This window comes from Glandiceps talaboti, chromosome 19, assembly GCF_964340395.1.
Source record: "Glandiceps talaboti chromosome 19, keGlaTala1.1, whole genome shotgun sequence".
Lineage (NCBI taxonomy): Eukaryota > Metazoa > Hemichordata > Enteropneusta > Spengelidae > Glandiceps > Glandiceps talaboti.
The window spans coordinates 6,163,449-6,182,749 of NC_135567.1; the positions used below are offsets into that span (position 1 = coordinate 6,163,449).

General features: G+C 36.4%; 1 protein-coding gene across 1 annotated transcript in view; it reads right to left on the reverse strand.

Annotated features, from left to right (window-relative positions):
* LOC144450382 (uncharacterized) overlaps positions 1 to 19,301 on the reverse strand; it is a 318,500-nt gene that overhangs the window by 9,711 nt on the left and 289,488 nt on the right. The window contains exon 13 of the mRNA XM_078140985.1: positions 13,115 to 13,213. Coding sequence (XP_077997111.1) covers positions 13,115 to 13,213 — 99 coding nt within the window. The remainder of the gene's footprint in view (positions 1 to 13,114; positions 13,214 to 19,301) is intronic.

A 19,301-nucleotide genomic window follows, 5' to 3' on the forward strand; every position in this document is an offset into this window, starting at 1 on the left:
TGAAGAAGCATCACCCTGGCCCTCTGTTTGTTTCTTTGAGTCAAAGTAGCATAGCACTGGAGCTGATGTGACTGCATGTTTGATTTTGGTGAAAGCATCTTCTTGTTCTTCTCCCAGTGCCACCGTACATCCTTATGTGTAAGTCGTCGCAGTGGCTCACACATATCAGAGAGATCACTCAAGAATTTGGGCAGATATTTCACCATACCAACAATTCGCTGTACACCAGCCACATCCACTGGTTTCTCCATCTTATTTACTGCTTCTACCTTTGCTGGGTCTGGCTTCAACCCCTTAGGCGTCAAGGAATGCCCACTGAAAGGCATGTCAACTGACTTAAATTCGAATTTGTCTTTGTTGAGCTTGATGTTCTTTTCTCTACATCGTTCTAGCAGACCGATGAGATTGCGATCTTGATCTCTGTTGGCTTCTTCAACTGTGTCACCCACACCTTTGACAAGTATATCATCTGCAACCTTGAATATGCCACGTAGGCCCTCCGGGTTCTGATCTAGCTTCTGTTGAAAATACTCTGGTGATGGCGACAATCCAAATGGCAGTCTCAGATAGCGATAACGCCCCCAGGGAGTTTGGAATGTTGTCAGAAAGCTAGATTCTTCATCAAGCCATATTTGGAGGAAACCCTCTTTGAGATCAACTTTGCTGAACATCTTAGCATTTGATAATTCAGGCAATATGTCCTCAATAACTGGTAAGGGATAGTGACTTCTTTTCAAAGCCTTGTTCAAATGTAAGGGATCTATGCAGACTCGTAGAGATCCATTTGACTTCTTCACAACCACAAGACTGGATACCCATTCAGTAGGTTGAGTGACCTTTTTATGGCGCCACTAGCTTCAAGGCGATTCAACTCTTGCTTTAACTTAGATTTCAAAGCAATGGGTACTCGACGAGGTGGTACTATTACTGGACTCACAGACTTGTCAACTTCGAGGTGTAGTTTTCCTTCCATGCAACCCCGGCCTTCAAATACATCACCATATCTCTTCAGTACTTCCTCTCTGGTTAGACCCTCTCCTAGTTCAGCATTGGATGCCGCATCAATATTGTTAATCATCTCAATGTTGTCATACTGGATGGTCAGTAACTTCATCTGTTGTGCTGCACGGGAACCAAGCAGGGCAGGGTAGTTCCCTTTAACTACTACAAACTGTACTGTACCGTTTCTTGTTCTTGGGGTTACGTAAACTAACCTTACATGTGCCAAGCACTGGCATTGTAGCCTTACTGTACATTGTCAGGTTCTGATTAGAAGACTGGATGGGAGTGTTAACTGGTACCAAACTTTCAGGTAGCACGTTACAGAATGCACCACAGTCAACTTGCATGTTAACAGTTTTGTCATTGATTTCCATAGTAGCATGTATTTTTGCTTTGTAGCTACTACCATTCACTGTGTTTATTTGGTTCTGGTCATTGTCATTCCCTAAGGACACCAGCAGTACTTCTTCCTCAGATGTATCCGCAGTGAAACATTCATCCTGGTTTACAGTGTTCACTTTCCTATGACCCTGACTTCTGGTACTCTGACATTTCTTTGCAAAATTATTCATCTTACTGCACAACTTGCAAGTCTTTCCAAAAGCTGGACACACTTCCTTCCTTCTTTCATGACCCTGACCACAGAATTTACAGTTCTTTATAAAATTAGTGAAAGTGTTGTTATCTCTACTTGAATCTTTCAACTTATATCTCTTCTTAATGAAGTTAACTTCTTCAAGTTCTTCATCGATGCCCGTTGCCTGTCCTGCTATGGCTTTCACTTGTACCGACGTAGCTTCCACAGCCTTACAGAGGTCAATGCACTTTTCGAGAGTTAGGCCTGGTTCTTGTAGAAGTTTAAGTCTGACAGTGTTATCTTCTACGCCGCAAACAATCCTATCTCGTATCAATTCTTCTTTCAAAACGTTATACTCACATGTGGATGCCAAGTGTCGTAACGCAGATGAGTATGCATCGATACTTTCACCTGGCTCTTGTGCTCGGTTGTTGAAAACATAACGCTCGTAAATGACGTTAGTTTTACCTACACAGTAATTAGTCCACAGATCTAGAATGACTTCCATGTTTTCTTTCTCTCCATCATCCTTATACCGGAGACTATTATGGATTTCCAACGCATTCAGACCAATACATGTGATAAATGTTGCGACTCGACTCTTGTTGTCTTTTTCGTTCAGTTTCGTTACAACCTTGTACGCATCCCAAATCTGTTTCCACTTCTTTCAATTCTTAGCCAAATTACCCTTCAATTCTATATTAGGTGGCATCGGAACATTGGAGATAAAAGTTGATGACCTACCATCATTAGCAACGTCGCATTCTGCCATTGCTGTGGGTTTACTGGACGTAAATACAGTCTCAGGATTTTCAGACAGTGTACGTGCATGCAACACATGTGCAAGATGTAGCGATTTCAGTTACAGCACAGCGTTAGGCCAAAAAAAAGGTTTTGTTTCCCGTTCTCGCGCGCGTCATTCTAAACCATGCGCATCGTATGTTTTTATTCTGTTTCCCCTTTATTGTTAAAGACGTCACTGGAGATTTGTTAAATGCGCCACCTAAATGTTTCAACTGTAAAAAAATTCAGTGATTGTATTAGTATATTTAAAGGGTAATTAAAGTACTGGTAATTTGATGGTACCTCTATACATTTCGTCTGAATACGTTGGAACATAGCATATCATGTAGACGCCTACATACATGTTATGAACGCGTACTCTGTAATACATGTGTTGTAGAAGCTCGTGAGACAGAACGTCTAGCGGACACACAGACAGTTTATAGTATACCCAACGCTATGCGAAGCAACCGAAATTTTCACGATAAGGACAACGTTTTTTTAGAAATTATTTCTTAAATTTCCCCTTTTCTGAGTCCATATAACACAACTGTGGCAAATATTTCTATGAATCGTACAATACTTCATGACTACTTTTGCGACGTATGTGTAGAAATAGACAAGGTTGGAAAGCTTGAAATGCGGAAGTGACGAACAATATCCTTCAAACCCGACAACGCAGCGCTACAATTTTATATGCATAGATAAGTCTTTGTTTAATCATGCATTTTACTCATGAACAAACTGAAGCGAGGATTTCTTTTTTTAATAGTGTTTTTCGATTACGTCCTCTCAAGCTTTCCCACCTTATATCTATATCATCATTCATGTGTACTAGTGTGATATGTGCGCTTACGTTCGAGGAGAAGTGAACTACAGAGAACGCGTACGCGTTCGCTGAGATAAACGTGAACACTACCCGGGAAACGCGTTCGAATAGCGGGTTTTCACCTAAGCACTTATACCGACGGTCAACTACGATCCCCTCGTTAATGAGATATTCATATGCAAATACGGACGTTAACCTGAATGAACACGACCTAAACAACAATACAGACTCATTAGTCTTTTGACAATATTTAACGTCATTGAAACCATCTGTAATTCTATATGCAAATCGTTAGATTCCACCAATCAAAAATTGTAGTATTGCTCAGACACTGCAGCAGTAGCTGGCGGTTTTAGAAACAGGAGTTCTCTCAACTTGAGAACATTGTATCGTCATTGGCTAACGTTGGAAGACGCTGGCATGCAAATTATAATGAGATGTCCATTGAAATATTGAAGTATCAGGTTAAATCATCCTTAACGGAAGACAAACTTTGCACTGTATCTAGACAAAGAGTAGAACTGTGTTGATTGGCAAGGGCATTTAGAGACTTCTCTCTAAGATCTAATATTTTACTGACTTAATAATTAGAAAGTACGAACCATGAAAATTAAAAGGTCGAAATATTCACGGAAATAAACCGTTAATCCTCATTCGACATGCGTTCGTAGGTTGTCTAGCCTGGTTGCTTTCAAAGTGGAAGTGAAGAACGGTAATGGTGCTACTTATGTTCTGCTTAATTCCATGAATTTGACAAGACATTTTTTGTGGCAACCTTTATTTGTCAGAGGCGAAACTCCAGAATAAAAGTAGTAAAACATAGTTATAGTTATAGCTCACCAGAGCTTGTTGAATTCCAAGTACATGTATAATATACATGTACTTGGAATTCAACAAGCTCTGGTGATTCTCCTCAGAACGTAGTCGAGCAGCACAGTTACGCAACCATATCGTACCATTACTTGTACTTACTCTTTGTCATGTTAATTTCCATACATCAACTTTCGTTGGAGACAAATATGTCAATTGATTATTGACCTTTTCGTTGGTCATTTCGATTTATCCGTTGCACGTATTAGCATAACAATGGATTTTCGTCGGCTTTCGTTCTAAATGTATTCGTTCTAAAATTTGCATACGTCCACTTTCGTCGACGTTAAATATTATCAATAGATTAATGAGCTTTTCGTCGGCCATGTCGATTTATACGTCACTCTGTATTTGTATAACAATAGATTTTCGTCGGCTTTCGTTCTAAATGTTTTCGTTCTAAAATTTGCATACGTCCACTTTCGTCGAAGTTAAATATTGTCAATAGATTAATGAGCTTTTCGTCGGCCATGCCGATTTATATGTCGCTCTGTATTTGTATAACAATAGATTTTCGTCGGCTTTCGTTCTAAAATTTGCATACGTCCACTTTCGTCGAAGTCAAATATTATCAATAGATTAATGAGCTTTTCGTCGGCCAAGTCGATTTATAAGTCACTGTATTTGCATAACAATATATTTTCGTCGGCTTTCGTTCTAAAATGTGTTTTCGTCTGTTTTCGTTCTAAAATTTGCATACGTCCACTTTCGTCGACGTTAAATATTGTCAAAAGATAATGAGTTTCGTCGTTTTATACGTCGCATTTTATTTGCATAAGGATATCATATTTTTGTTTCTATTTGTTTTCCCTGTCTGCACAGTCAAGTAACTTGTTTTGTGAATGCATGAAGCCAATGAGGCGAAGGAGCCGGGAACAAATAACCGATCTCTAGTCCAAACGTGTTGCAAAAAGCTGTGAAACTTTAACAAACGTTGATGTAGTCATGACTTATGTATTCGACGATCGGGTTGTTGTGTTATTGTCGACCAGCACCATTATGAAACCCACTATACATCCTTTATAACTGGCTATCAAGGTATCAATAATCATAACGAGTCCACCCTGTCATAAATTCTGGTCGTTTCCTATTTGTGCGAATAATTACTTTTCTGATGACGTTGGACAACATCCCTTATTCTACGTCTTACTACAGTAGCAGAACGAATAATGTACATGTCCTGCACATCTCGAGAAAGAATGCGTAAATTTGCACGGACATGATCTGCTATCAGTTGATAATTGTTAGCATACTGACCCATAGCTTCCAAAATCGGACGTTCGGTACGTGTCACAGGAACCCGGATAACACGTCCGCACCCGGCCATTTTTTCACGACAATTCCCTGGAGCACGTGTTCGAATTACTTTGATAACTAATTCTAACATATTACACGAATTCTATATTTAAAAAGAATCAGAAGGAAAGTGAACAGATGGTTCAAATCATGCAAAGTCAATACGTTCTCGTCTCAAGCTTGCAATTCCAAGCCCATCAACCAATCGCCATGTTCTTTTAATTCAGCAAACAGGTGTGCAAGAAATGTATTGACAAATCTGTAAGCTTGTGATAATGAAATGCAAGTTACTTGACAAAGGAAATATTCTCTTTCGCCCACTCGAGCTGAAGACGTTAAATATTGTCAATAGATTAATGAGGTTTTAGTCGATTTATACGTGGTATCTATTCATGCTTACGTTAGTATTTGCATATCAATAGTTTGCCGTCTGCATATATCGTTCGTCTACGCTTAGGTGAAAACCCACTAATGTAACCATAGACAATAGCGAGGTCCCTCTCTATTGTCTATGATGTAACTAACATGTAAAGAAGACGACATGCATAGAGGTACATCTAAACAAGAATTCTTTAATTACCGTAAATATACTGTACATGTGTATTACAATTACTGAATTTTTTTTACAGTTGAAATACTTCGTACGTTGTCAGTTGCCTGTGGTAGATCAGTGAGGGGATGTTTTGTTTTTGTATTGCTATGCTTTTGTCCATTCAAGTGTCCGTTGGCAGCAAAATCTTGCGCCATTTGGACTTGTCGATGTTGAAAGTTCCACCAAGGTATGCAGATTGTACGAGGACTTATGTAAAGGTATTCTAAGTTCTGAGGATCGATTTATTCTACCCGAACAGTACGAACTATGCCGTATTGAGGCTTTGGTGTCACGTGTATATGACGGAATTTTCCAGAGTGTCCCCCTACAAGCAAAACTGGAAGACATAGTGGAATTTGGCAAGTACTTAAAGATCGTTTTGATCGAAGACTGTAACAAAGTGTCACAGCAACCTGTTAAAGATGCCTTCCATGTTCTGATGACTCAAAGACATTCAAAAGTGTGACCTAAATTTCATAATTTGGATCGCCCAAACAGATGTTTTGAACTCCACAATGCTATTATCAGGTGGTTGTAAGATCGTAACTTGGGATGGCAAAAGCAGTAATAATCCTTGGGAGAACAGTTTGCCAGCGTTCTTGGGGAATGTTTATGTTTGATCGATCCACCAGTTGTGTGTTTCCATACCCCCCCCCCCCATATTTTGAAATTACCTTAGGACGGGAAACAAAACTTTTTTTTTGGCCTTAGCGAGCGGTAAACGTCGAGTCAATTTTTGGCTCCAAACCTGACAGGAAAGCCGCTGAAACTGGTTTACTTCTGACACCATGTAAAGTCATGCATCCAGGAGGGCTATTAACTGGGGAAACTCACATACCACTCATTAAATAAGCAAGTTTGAACTAAACAACAATAACTTTATGTGTACCCAGGTAAACTAGAAAGTACAACAACATGCGCAGGAATGGAATAAACTATTAATAAGATAGGGAGGTCAATGTCAATAACGTCACACTTACCGCCCAAATTTAGCTGATTTCAGCACATCACAACAATATTTTTTTTTTACTTTCTGTCTGTTTGAACAATTTTTTTTACTTTCTGTCTGTTTGAACAATTTTTTTTTCTCAAGCTATTATGGGATCAATTTGTTTTCCTCCACTTGCTGACAACTTTTTTTACTGAACCCCCCCCCCTCGAAATCAATTAATGGTTGACCCCTTAGGACCTCTGACTCTCACCGAATCAGCTTGCTTCCTCTATTTCGAACACCAATCTCGCAACCTGATTCGCTCGTCGAAATGGATTTAGAGAGAGGTCTTGGCGGCGACAGTAGAGAGCCCTCCATGACGTTCTCAGGAGAGGGAACATATTGAATATGAGTGAGTGATTCCGCGTCCTTCCGAGCTAGCAACGGATATCAATCGGTCGTCTACTCGTGCTCGCGCTTTGTTTTGAAAGTGTGCCACCAACATCGATGTAAGGTAAAGCAGGAAGCTGCGGTTCAGCACACGGCCCAATGTTGTTCTACAGTGAGAAAGACTAGGTTTTCAGGAGTTTCAAGTGTTTGTATTGATACTTTCGTTGAGTCTGAAGATTATTACATCAAAGGGAGGCGGTGAACACTGAAAATACACATCATCAGTAAGCTTTATTGCAAAACTATACAGTCACGATCGTTCGCTCACCTTTAATGCACATACATTGCTTATGCGTACATAATATACTAATAAGACATCATTGTACATTGCACAATTTGTATCCCATATTGTTATTCGATTATAAATATCCATAATCATAGCTTTATTGTTCCATGATGCCGATGACTGATGTAATTTGCACATAATTTGAAATTACAGGAGGCCAGACAGGTAACCTCTTTGTATATTTGAAATCCATGTTGTCAAAATTTGAACTTGCCTCACTGAACAACAGTAGTGTGTACTTGCACTGGACAATAATGTAAAGAAGAAATGGAAAAACAAGTACTACAAAGAATAGTTTTTTTTTTAAATATTCTCAGTTTAAAATGAATTAGTACATTTGATTAGATATCTCCCCTTTGTTGTAAATTTTTCATTAGGACATAAAAATTGTTCAATATCAGTTCTGTACAATTAATTTCAATAGTATATTAAAGCTATAACAGTAATACCAGTATATATTTGTTATTTATAATGTAATGTGAGGTAAAATATGAAATAAATTACTGACACTACTCAACATTGTTTTTACAATTCATTTGACAGTTGTTTGTTATTGCATGCACAGGAAATTATTTGTAAGCAAAGAGAATGAATACAAGTTACCAGTGACAAAATCTAAGTCACAATTTGAAACTTCATATATTGTTACAATTCACCCCACATTGACCTAGGATTACAAGTTAGGTGTTAATGGCAGTTGTCTGGCCTAGAACCAAAGAATAATCCTTTGTAATCCTCCTGATTCAACTGATAAGATAAACACTGATGTAAGACCTGGGGATTAAAACCCTTGCCTTTGATTACTAGTATTTAAAATCATTTCCTGTACATACTGTGTAACAGATGTTGATGATCAGATCACATTATATTTAGTGTTTTAGTTCTCTACTATTTATTGAGTAACAGACACTGACATAGTTTCCTCTTCTTTTCTTTTTTAACTACAACAAAACACATTCATATGACTGCTCTGAAAGTTCTTAGCTGTCTAGTATACTATTAAATCTATTAAATTTATCAATGGTATTGTAGCCCAACTGTACCATACAGTTTTAAAAATGTGTAATACACGGTGAGCTATTCGAGATACAAGTGCTCATTTGCACATTTACATACATTTTTGAACGATTATTCAATTGTCTATTAATTCCAATTGTTATCTTTGCATAATATTATCAATTAGCTGTTGCTATGGGCGTGGTCTTGTTGCTAGGCACATTTGCATACAATTTTTGAATATTTATTCAACTGTGACTATCAATCCCAGTGGTTATCTTTGTGAAATACATCACCGTTTGGCTGATGCTATAGTTGTGGTCATTGTTGCTAAGGATATTTGCATACATTTTTATCACAACTGAAGTGAGGTTCATTAGTGCTATAGGGATCGCCCAGCATCTGTCTGTCTGTCTATCTGTGTGTGTGGATGTGTATGTGTGTAAATAACTTAAAGTAAAAATACCACTAATGGCACTGTAGCACAACTGTACAGTTTATAAAAATGTTTATCTGTATGCTAGTCCATGCTAATATTAGGTGTTCATTTGTTGAATGGCTATCCAGTTGCCCATCCAACCATGTTGCTATCTTTGTGATATACGTGATCATTTGACTGTTGCTATGGGCGTGGTCTTCTTGCTAGGCACATTTGCATACTTTTTTGTATGTTTATTCAATTGTCTATTAATCTCTGTTGTTATCTTTGCAATACATATGTGATCATTTGTCTGTTGCTTTGGGCGTGGTCTTGTTGCTAGGAACATTTGCATACATTTTTTGAATATTTATTCAACTGTGACTATCAATCCCAGTGGTTATCTTTGTGAAATACATCACCGTTTGGCTGATGCTATAGTTGTGGTCATGGTTGCTAAGGATATTTGCATACATTTTTATCACAACTGAAGTGTCTTTCAATTCCTGTTATCTTTGCAATATACATGATTATTTTCCTGTTGCTATGGGCGTGGTCTTGTTGATAGGCAACTTTACATACATTTGTTGAATGTTTATTCATTTGTCTATTATTCCCTGTTGATATTTGTGAAATACACTACCGTTTGGCTTTTGTTATGGGCGTGGTCATGGTTGCTACGGATATTTGCATAATTTTTTGAATGTTTACTCACTTGCCTACCAGATGATGTTGTTATTTGACCAAAATATAGTGCCAATTGGTTGTTGCTAAGGGCGTGGTCTTGGTTGCTAGGCCCAATTGTGTCAAAAGATGTTGAAGAAAACCTGCAAAATAACACTTCTAGAAATATCTCACCAAGTTTCAGTCTCATTGACCAAGTACTTTTTGAGATATAAATTTTTGACCAAAATTCACATTTTTACACCTAATCTGCATATTGCTGATGAGATCATCATATGGTTAATATTTCTTCACCTATACACTCATAGATGGATCCCTGTTAAATTTCAGCCCAATCTGCTGAGTAGTTTTGGAATTATAGGTTTTTGACCAAAAATACACATTTTTAGCCCTAATTTGCATATTTCTGAGGAATCATCATGTCATGAACAAATCTTAATTTTCACCTTTAAGAATGTTCTCACCAAATTTCATGCCAATCTGCCCAGTAGTTTTGGAGTTTAAGTTTTTTGACCAAAAATGATATTTTTTTTACCCAAAACCCACATCTCTGATGGATTCATTTTCATTTTTACAATTTTTCAACTAGACACCAGAAGTAACATGGCCACCAAATATCAAGGCAATTGGTCCAGCGGTTTTTGACTTTAAGTTGTTCACACACACACACACACACACACACACACACACACACAGACAGACACTTTGCCATGCCTATAGCACTACTGAACCTTATCAGTTCAGTTGTGCTAAAAAGACAAATTACAACAATTTGGGAAGGGTCAAAACAGGTGTATATATATATTCAAGCCATAGATATATATGTTGGTGTATATTTGGCAAATAAATAGGTCATTTTAACACATTGAAAGTATGAAGTAAACAAACAAATAATAATAGCAAACACAACATGTATCTCATACTATCTTAACATAGCACATTTTTATCTTATCAAGTCAGAGGGGCCAAGCCAAAATGATTTGGTCTCATGCCATTTTGTTATTTGTGTGATTTTTTAAACCAAATTTACTGTGCAGCTATAGTTTAATTTACCTAACAGCATACACAGTGAACCTTGCATACCCCTGTAACATTCATATACCTATGACAGCATTATGCATATAGCTGTACCATATCAGTGGAGCCACAGGGGCTGTACCAGCCATGTGTACAATATCCCTGTAACAGCTCTGGCCAACACACTAGGTGTAACATACTGTACCTAGATTTGACATATGTATGACACTGGTATGGTAACATTAATGTAACACGGATGTGAAAAAATAGCAATACCTCATAATTAATTTATGTTTTTACAACATCCATGTACAAGTGCTTTTTCCCACAGCCATATACAAAATATGTTAGCATAGCTGTAACATAGGTATTTCCCACAGCCATGTACCAGCTATGTGAGCAATGCTGGTCAGATATGAACAAAATGGTTGCTACAGGGTATTATTCCACCATAGCTGTTACATGTATGTGCACAACTGTGTGCTAGGTATGCAGTATACACAGATATGGTACTTGGATGTGCAAAACAGTCTTGGCACAGGGAAGGTATTCCACATACATCCAACAAGCATATTTTTCACAACCATGTACCAGGGCTGTGGAAACATTTACCCTTTTCAAGGGATTGTGAGGCACATAGGTGGTACATAGCTGTGCTCTTCTTCCTAGCACTAGGATATGGTCACATCCTAGCAATATGATGTACACATCCTGCTAGGATGTACAAGGCTCCCAGTGTAATGATGCTATTCCCTTTCCTTAAAAGTTGTATTTTTTAATATTAATAAATATATTTACATATATACCTGAAACTGTCCTATAATACCTTTATATGGTGACCACCGACCTTGCATTTTGTACTGACCAATGCAACTACCCTATATCATAAATCTATCCTGAAAGTTCAGACACAAATTACATTTGCAAGTACAGCCTGTTTTATTGACAAACATTGCGCCTCCAGTGGCAAGATTTACAGTCCTGTTTTTTGAGGTCGAAATTTATCCATTTTAGAAAAATTATTCCTGTTTTGTTACTTTTGGGGATTTTTTGACCAAATTCGATATGTGTGTATATGTCAGCAGGTCAAATAACATATTAGTTGTTATTGTTGGAAAATTGTGTTTCACTTTTTATTTATTTAAATTTTTATTATTATATATTTTTTATAAATTTTATCAATTCACGTCCAATTTTTACAAACTACATCCCCACCAAGCATCAAATTGGTCCCACTAGTTTCAGATATTAACATTTATGCACAGACAGAAAGACAGAAATATGGATATGTTACCATGTCTAAAGCTTGGTAACATCTTATTGTTTAGTTGTGCAAAAATAATGTGTTTTCAAGTGACTTTGTAGGGATTAACAGTGGTTCCTCAGAAGAGCAGGGACAATAGTAATCCATAGTATCTATTTTGTGCGATACAGTTGGTATGAAATATGAGATACAGGTAATAGTATGAGTTTGGGTTTGGAGGTCTCAGAGGAGTACCATTTTATACACAGTCCTCTCCCTACAGGTCTGCCGATCTCTATTTGTTGTATTTTCCCTACGTAGTCTTTTTTTTTCAATCCATGTTTCAATATACAGTGGTGCCAAAACTTTATTGCGCATGCAAGACCAAAAAAATTTTTAATAGCCGAGGGAAATTGATTCTGACTGAGTAGCACTTGACCCCAAAGCCATGCTATAGGGTCTATGATGAAACATTGATGTCATAGTAACTTGACGATCATATTGAAAATAAAATAGCGTGCCTGATTTAGAGAGCTTTTGACGAAGTTTTGTCCCGAAACACGCTCAGATTTTCCAATTCACATGGTACCTCACCGAGTTACTCCATATTGACTAGTTTAGTGATGAACAATTGAGTATCGAATCCTGGCAGGCTCGTAGGTTATTTGGCCAAACACAATAATATATTTAAATATTCTTTTCATGTTTATAGCATTTTTATTGTAAAGGCAGAAGATATTCATGATACATGCTTGAAATTGCTACACAATGGTTGTAAGACTGTCAAGATTAAAACTACTTTAACATTATATCTATCAGATTTAGCACTATGGCAGATGATTAACTTTTGGAGAATTGTATGCAAATCTTTTTTTAAAAAGTCTATAAAACTTCTATAGACGAATTCATGTAAAGCATGTAAAAATCCAACTAATTAAAAGTATTTTAGAATTTCTATAATAGTCTAATAAGCTCTATAAAACCTTTTTGTAAGGGTAGCTGGTTTTTATGAAAATATGTAAGTACTTACCTTATCAACTTGACAAATTACAGTCAAATATTCTCTGATGTCACATTGGGATGGGTGTATATGTCACAGAGTAGATAAATTAGATATTATCACATCTAAACCCAACTTACTCTATCAACTTCATCTACTTGGGCCCCAGCTTCCAGCAACAGTTTACAGATATCCAAATGCCCATTCGCAGCTCCATAATGTAGACTTGTCAATTCATTCTATAATCAAAGGATACAAACTTATTAATTCCCCTTTTATAATATTGCAAAGTATTATATCAATAATTATGATTGTAATCTCTTTGTGTAAATATACAACTATTTTCTTGAAATGTTTCCTAAGTCTCATTATTATTATATATATATTGATTAATGAGCAAGGTCGGTAATTGTGAGTGACTGTTGGGTCCCACAGCTGCCGACGACAGTGAGCTGGACCCTGCCTGTTGACAAAATGCAGAATGCACACACGCAACCACTCATTTGTAATTTGCTGACTCAATCTTAGTTCTCACTAGATAAGATTATACAAAAATCACCTTTACTTTCTGGAAATTCATTTGGCATGGGTAGCATTTAAAAACACACAGAGAGAACACAATAAATACTAATAAAAATACTCAGTTTCCTGGGATCTCTGCCTATGTGAATGTTGATATGCCTAGATTGGTATAGGCAGTTGTGACTTCATATTTCTGATTGTGAACTTGACAACTTCAAAACAAAGTCACATGGCTGAAACTAAGTGCAATGTTTTCTGGGAGTACTCAGAGCTTGCTTTGAATGTGGTAGAATGAAAAAATTCAATCAATGAAATAGAATCCTTCCAATTGTCTAATGACTTTCATTACCTCAAAACATGCTGAAAAAATTACTACGTACTCAAATGCAATATGCATAAATAACAATTTCAATATCCAGTACACCCCTAGGTAAACAGGATTTCGTAAGCGGAGACCACAATGGATTGTGAGTAATGTCTGAAACTGAAATCACTGGAGGTGGTGTTGTACTAACTTTATCTACTGCTGCATGTGAGCTCATAAAGAACTGTTTTGTTGACTACTATAAAGATAAACATACTACAATGCATTCAAGGATATATAATAATGGTCTTGAAAGTGAACGTCCTCTGTCAATTAAAGCATCACCACATGGCAAACTGCTCTTGAAAATCAACCTATATCACACAACATAAAATTATGATAAACGGAAGCAAAATAGACCAGTTCCTAGTTAATGATCTCCAGTATATCTTACAACTGCTAGTCTAAGATAACTTCCCTGATTTAAAACAATTCAACAAAATGATTGAAGAAAAATCCACAAGCTATCTTGTATCAGAAATCAGTGAACATAATACAAAATTCAAAAAGAAAAGGGTGTACAAGAGTAACTCACCAGGTAGTACCAAAAATACACATATCACAACCCTTCATCCAGCAGATACAAACATGATTACCAATGAAAATCAACAAGATCATCAAAATCAACAACTTCAACAATTTCATAAAGGATGTGATATACAGCATAATAATGGATCAACAACTACACAAACCTATGATAAAACAAAGACATTGGATGCTCAAAATTTACATTGTCACCTCCTGGCACCTGTATCTAACCCTCCATATGATGCATCATACAGCTCAACTCATGATGGAAATGATAGTACAAGCATACATGTTATAATATGTGCAGTATGTTAAAACATCAATGGTAATCCACCATCAATCCAATGTTCTAAATGCTCTTCTTGGTTGCATCTCCAGTACGAGAATCTCCCCCTAAACTCTCCAAATGTAATAGATGAAGACATGACATATGACTGTCAAACATGCTGCAAAGTCAAAGAATACCAATGGAATACAATACTTTTGAAGAATCAATCTTGTTTGACAATGACCACCCCTGCCAAAAAGGAACAGCTTGTATCTACTGCAACTAACACCGATATCATAGACTTTGAAAAAAAAATTCAACAAAAGGACAAGAAGATTAAAGAATTAGAAAAGAAACTCTCACAAAAAGACTTTGGGATAAAAGATAAGAGTCAACAGACTAATTACACAGGAGACTTTATTTTAAAACTGGAACAGAAAATCCAAGAACTGGAGAACTCAAATCGTTTACTTAAACTGGAAATAACCATATTTACAAAGTAGCAAATGCAACCAGAATGATATTCAACAAACTCAGTACAATCAAGCACAGCAGTATTATCCTCATCATCAACAAAACTTTTCACCATATAGTACTTGTCAACAGTAAAACAACCAGAGAATTCGGCTAGACGTTCATGTAATGATAACACTTCAATATTACTCAGACTCTCCAGTATTGAAAAAAAGATACAACAACTTCACATATCTACTTTAGAGAAAGAGCTGGAAAAAATTTCCATGGTCATCATGATGGCAACCAACGACGTTGTCAGACAGGTTACCGTCAACCTAACCAACAGCACAGACAGTATTAAATGAATCATCCCAAACAAATATAACATCTCCAGAGAGCAACGATGTAAGAACACAGAACTATCCAATATCCTGTGTATGTAAACCTGTTCTTAGTACTATGCCAGACACTCAACAGAGCTATCGAGAGGAGCAACGTGAACAAACAACAACACAGATTTCAACAAGCGGTAACAATGATTTTTAGTCATGCGTCATCGACAAACACAAAGAAGACGACGAAGGAACGTCAACAAAATCATACTACCAGTCCTTTACGTAACAAGCAAACATGAAATACCAACATTCAACATATTAAAATAGCATCCTTTAACATCAAGAACATCAAAACTAATGCCAACTATACTGCAAGAATTACATATATGAAGTACATATATTATGCATACAAAAAGATTGGCAATATGAATTCAAGAAACCAGTTATAAATGAACTATTTCCAACTCACACATTTTTTAGTAAATCTGTTGACTCTGATGACCCCCATCCCTCCAACTCAGAGGCCAAGAGGCTTTGGTGGTGTTGCAATAATATGGGATGCGCAGTTAGACAGTATAACCACAACCAATCCTGATGAATCCACTAACATCTTTGTGATTACTATCAACAGTAAAACACCAATTTGTTTAATTACAGTGCACATGCCATCAAGAAATTCAATCAATGGAGAATTTCAGTTTTATTCTGCACTTGAAGAATTAGCTGAAATAATCAATAAGGTTCCCATACCATTTCAGAATTGTTATTGCTGGAGATATCAACGATTCATTACACCGCAATCCTTCTACTACTCGTGACAGGAAATTCCAAGACTTTTGTAGGGATCGTCTACTCTTATTACACAGTAACTATCCAATTAAAGATACATTTCAACATGACAATATGAATGACACATCACCAATAGACTATATTCTTGAACAATCCAGTAATGGCCCTAGATGTCTACAACATACATGTATTCATATCTAGGAGGAAAGTGCCGATAACTTATCTGACCATGTTCCTGTTAAGGCTACAAGTTTACATCCTTACCCACACATGAACAGCAACTGTGACATTTCCCCTAAGGTGCCAACAAAAAGTGACCTTCCACCTAAAGTTATCTGGGAAAAATCAACAATGATATCTACTTTGACAAACTTAAACTGCAACTACCCAGATTTATAGCAGAACTTGAAACCAACCATGACATTGATAACTATACTCATACCCTTATAAATGTTACAACAACAGCCGCTAATGAAACCTGTCACAACAATTTTTCACATAAGAAAAAGAGTAAAATGAAAAGTATCAAAGTATGGAACACCAAAATTGCCACAGCTATGAAAGACAACAGACAAGCAGCATCAAATTGGATCAAAACTGGTACAGTGGTAGACCAACTGATCATACAAACCCAAGAGTTATTCAAAGATGTCAAACTCGTAACATCTTTGTAAAGTGATAAGGATAGCAATTGCCATCAAAAGATATGCATTGTAGAAAACCTACTGGTAACACACAGTGACGACAAGAATACCTTCTATAAATTAATTCGATCTCAAAGAAAATTTAAGCATACCAACATAAACAAACTCAATTTTGACAACAAGATATTTACAGAAGAAAACACCAATTTTGACAAATTAGCAACACCACATGATCAACCATCAACAGTGACTACTACAAATTTGTAAATGAAGACATGTGTGCACATGAAATCTTATGGAGTTTAAAACCACAAGATCTCCTATATATAACAGAAAATGAGTTAACAACTTACATTGACTAATTGGCTTGTAACAAAGCATCTAATATTCATGGTATGACTGCAGAACATTTGAAGACAGGTCAAGTTATCATCATCAAACACCTTTTAACACTGAACAATGTCATACTACAACCACATTCCTCGAGCTTTAAAAGAAGGAATTATTATGTTGATCCCCATAAATGGGAAACAACATACCATACCTGCAAACTATCGTGGTGTTACCTGTCTACACATTATTGGAAAAATCATTAAGAAAGCACTGGTCACCAGGATTGAAGAGTCTTTCTGTAAACAACAAAACAAACTACAATTTGGATTTACAAAGAACATGTCAAGGGCTAATGCAGCTCTTATAGTTTCTGAAGTTATAAACAATGCTAAAGACAATAAACGCCCACTTTTATTAATATCCTTGATGTCCAAAAAGCCTTTGATGTGGTGTGGCATACGTCCCTCTTTTGTAAACTCTATTTGTCCGATTTCTCTCAGCCATTTGTCAAGAATGTCATACAACGATACAATAATGCTACTTCCAGTGTTAAATGGAGCAATAATAAATATCTCAAGCAGTTTTCAAGTACAACAAGGAGTTTGACAAGGGGGCATTTTATCTGCACATCTCTATAAAGTATACATCAATGAACCATATATAACCAGGGAACAGGCTGTCATATTGGGACCATTAACTGTGTCTGCCCTACAGTTGCAGATGATACCTCTCTACTAGTAGATAATACAACAAACCCTACATTTGCACTCTGCAAAAAAGAACTGGAAACACGTGATCACTTCATAAGCAAATGTGAATATTTCCATACTACAAGAGTTAACTTTCTATCCAAAGCTGAGGAAATACTACATAAACATTTACCAATCCACATCCACAAAGGAACAACAACAAAAAATATGACACAAATTGTTCTAGGCTTTACTAAACTGGATGAAATAAATAAATAACTACCTGAAACAGATCTTACAAAACTGGAAAGGGTTTGTAGATAGTATTGCTTTGACCTGCACATAACCAGGAATAGGCTTATATCCAATGTTACTTAGTAACATTGTGTCATTGTGTGTAATCTAGTGGATTGCTGTCTTGTACTCTATACGGTCTTATTTTTGTGTTCTTTTGTTGTTATAATTGAAGTTTCAGTAATTGGACTTCCTGAGCCGAACTACAATGGCTGGACGTACCAATTGAACTGAACTATGGTACATCACACACACTTCTGAATTGCTCCAAGATTAACATCTGCTTGAGATTACTTGAAAACAGAGTTATTAGCACAGATGAACTGTATTGTAAGTTCATTCAAGCTATAGACCCGATAAAGTGTATTGTCCATTAGTCTGTCTTACTATATCTATGAGTGACTTAAAGTCAAAAACCACTGGCAAGATTACTTTGATATTTTGTAAGGATGTTCATGTCAGTTTCTTGTTAGTATATATTTTCAAATAAAATATGTACATCTGCCTAGCAACATGACCATGTCCACAGCAACAGCCAACTGGTGTTGCATATTGTAAATATAACAGGGGTGGATAGGCAAATAAACATAAAAAATAGTGTGCAAAATATGCCTAGCAACATGACCATGGACATAGCAACAGTTAAACAGTGTTGTATATTGCAAAAGGTAAAGATAGGAATGGGTAGAGAAATGAATAAACTTCTTCAGAATGTTTGCAAATAAGACTAACAACAAGACCACATCCATAGCAACAGTCAAGTGATACTGCATATATAAAAACAGTGAAGTGTAGGAAAGTCATTACACATTTGAAAGCAAATGCCTGTATAACTCCTCAAGTTAACAAGATCATTAGACAGGCAAGTGAATGAATATTCACAAAATTTATGCAAATATAATTAGCAACAAAACCACACCCCTGACTCTGAAAATGTGCAGTGACAGCATATATATATTGTTCCCAAATTTACTTTCAAACATTAGAATTTAATGTGTTTATGTCCATAAGCTTATGAACTGATATTGTCATCCAGTAAATATATTTTATCACCAAAATAACTTAAGATTACTTTATTACTTTAATAACTAATCAACGGGTTATA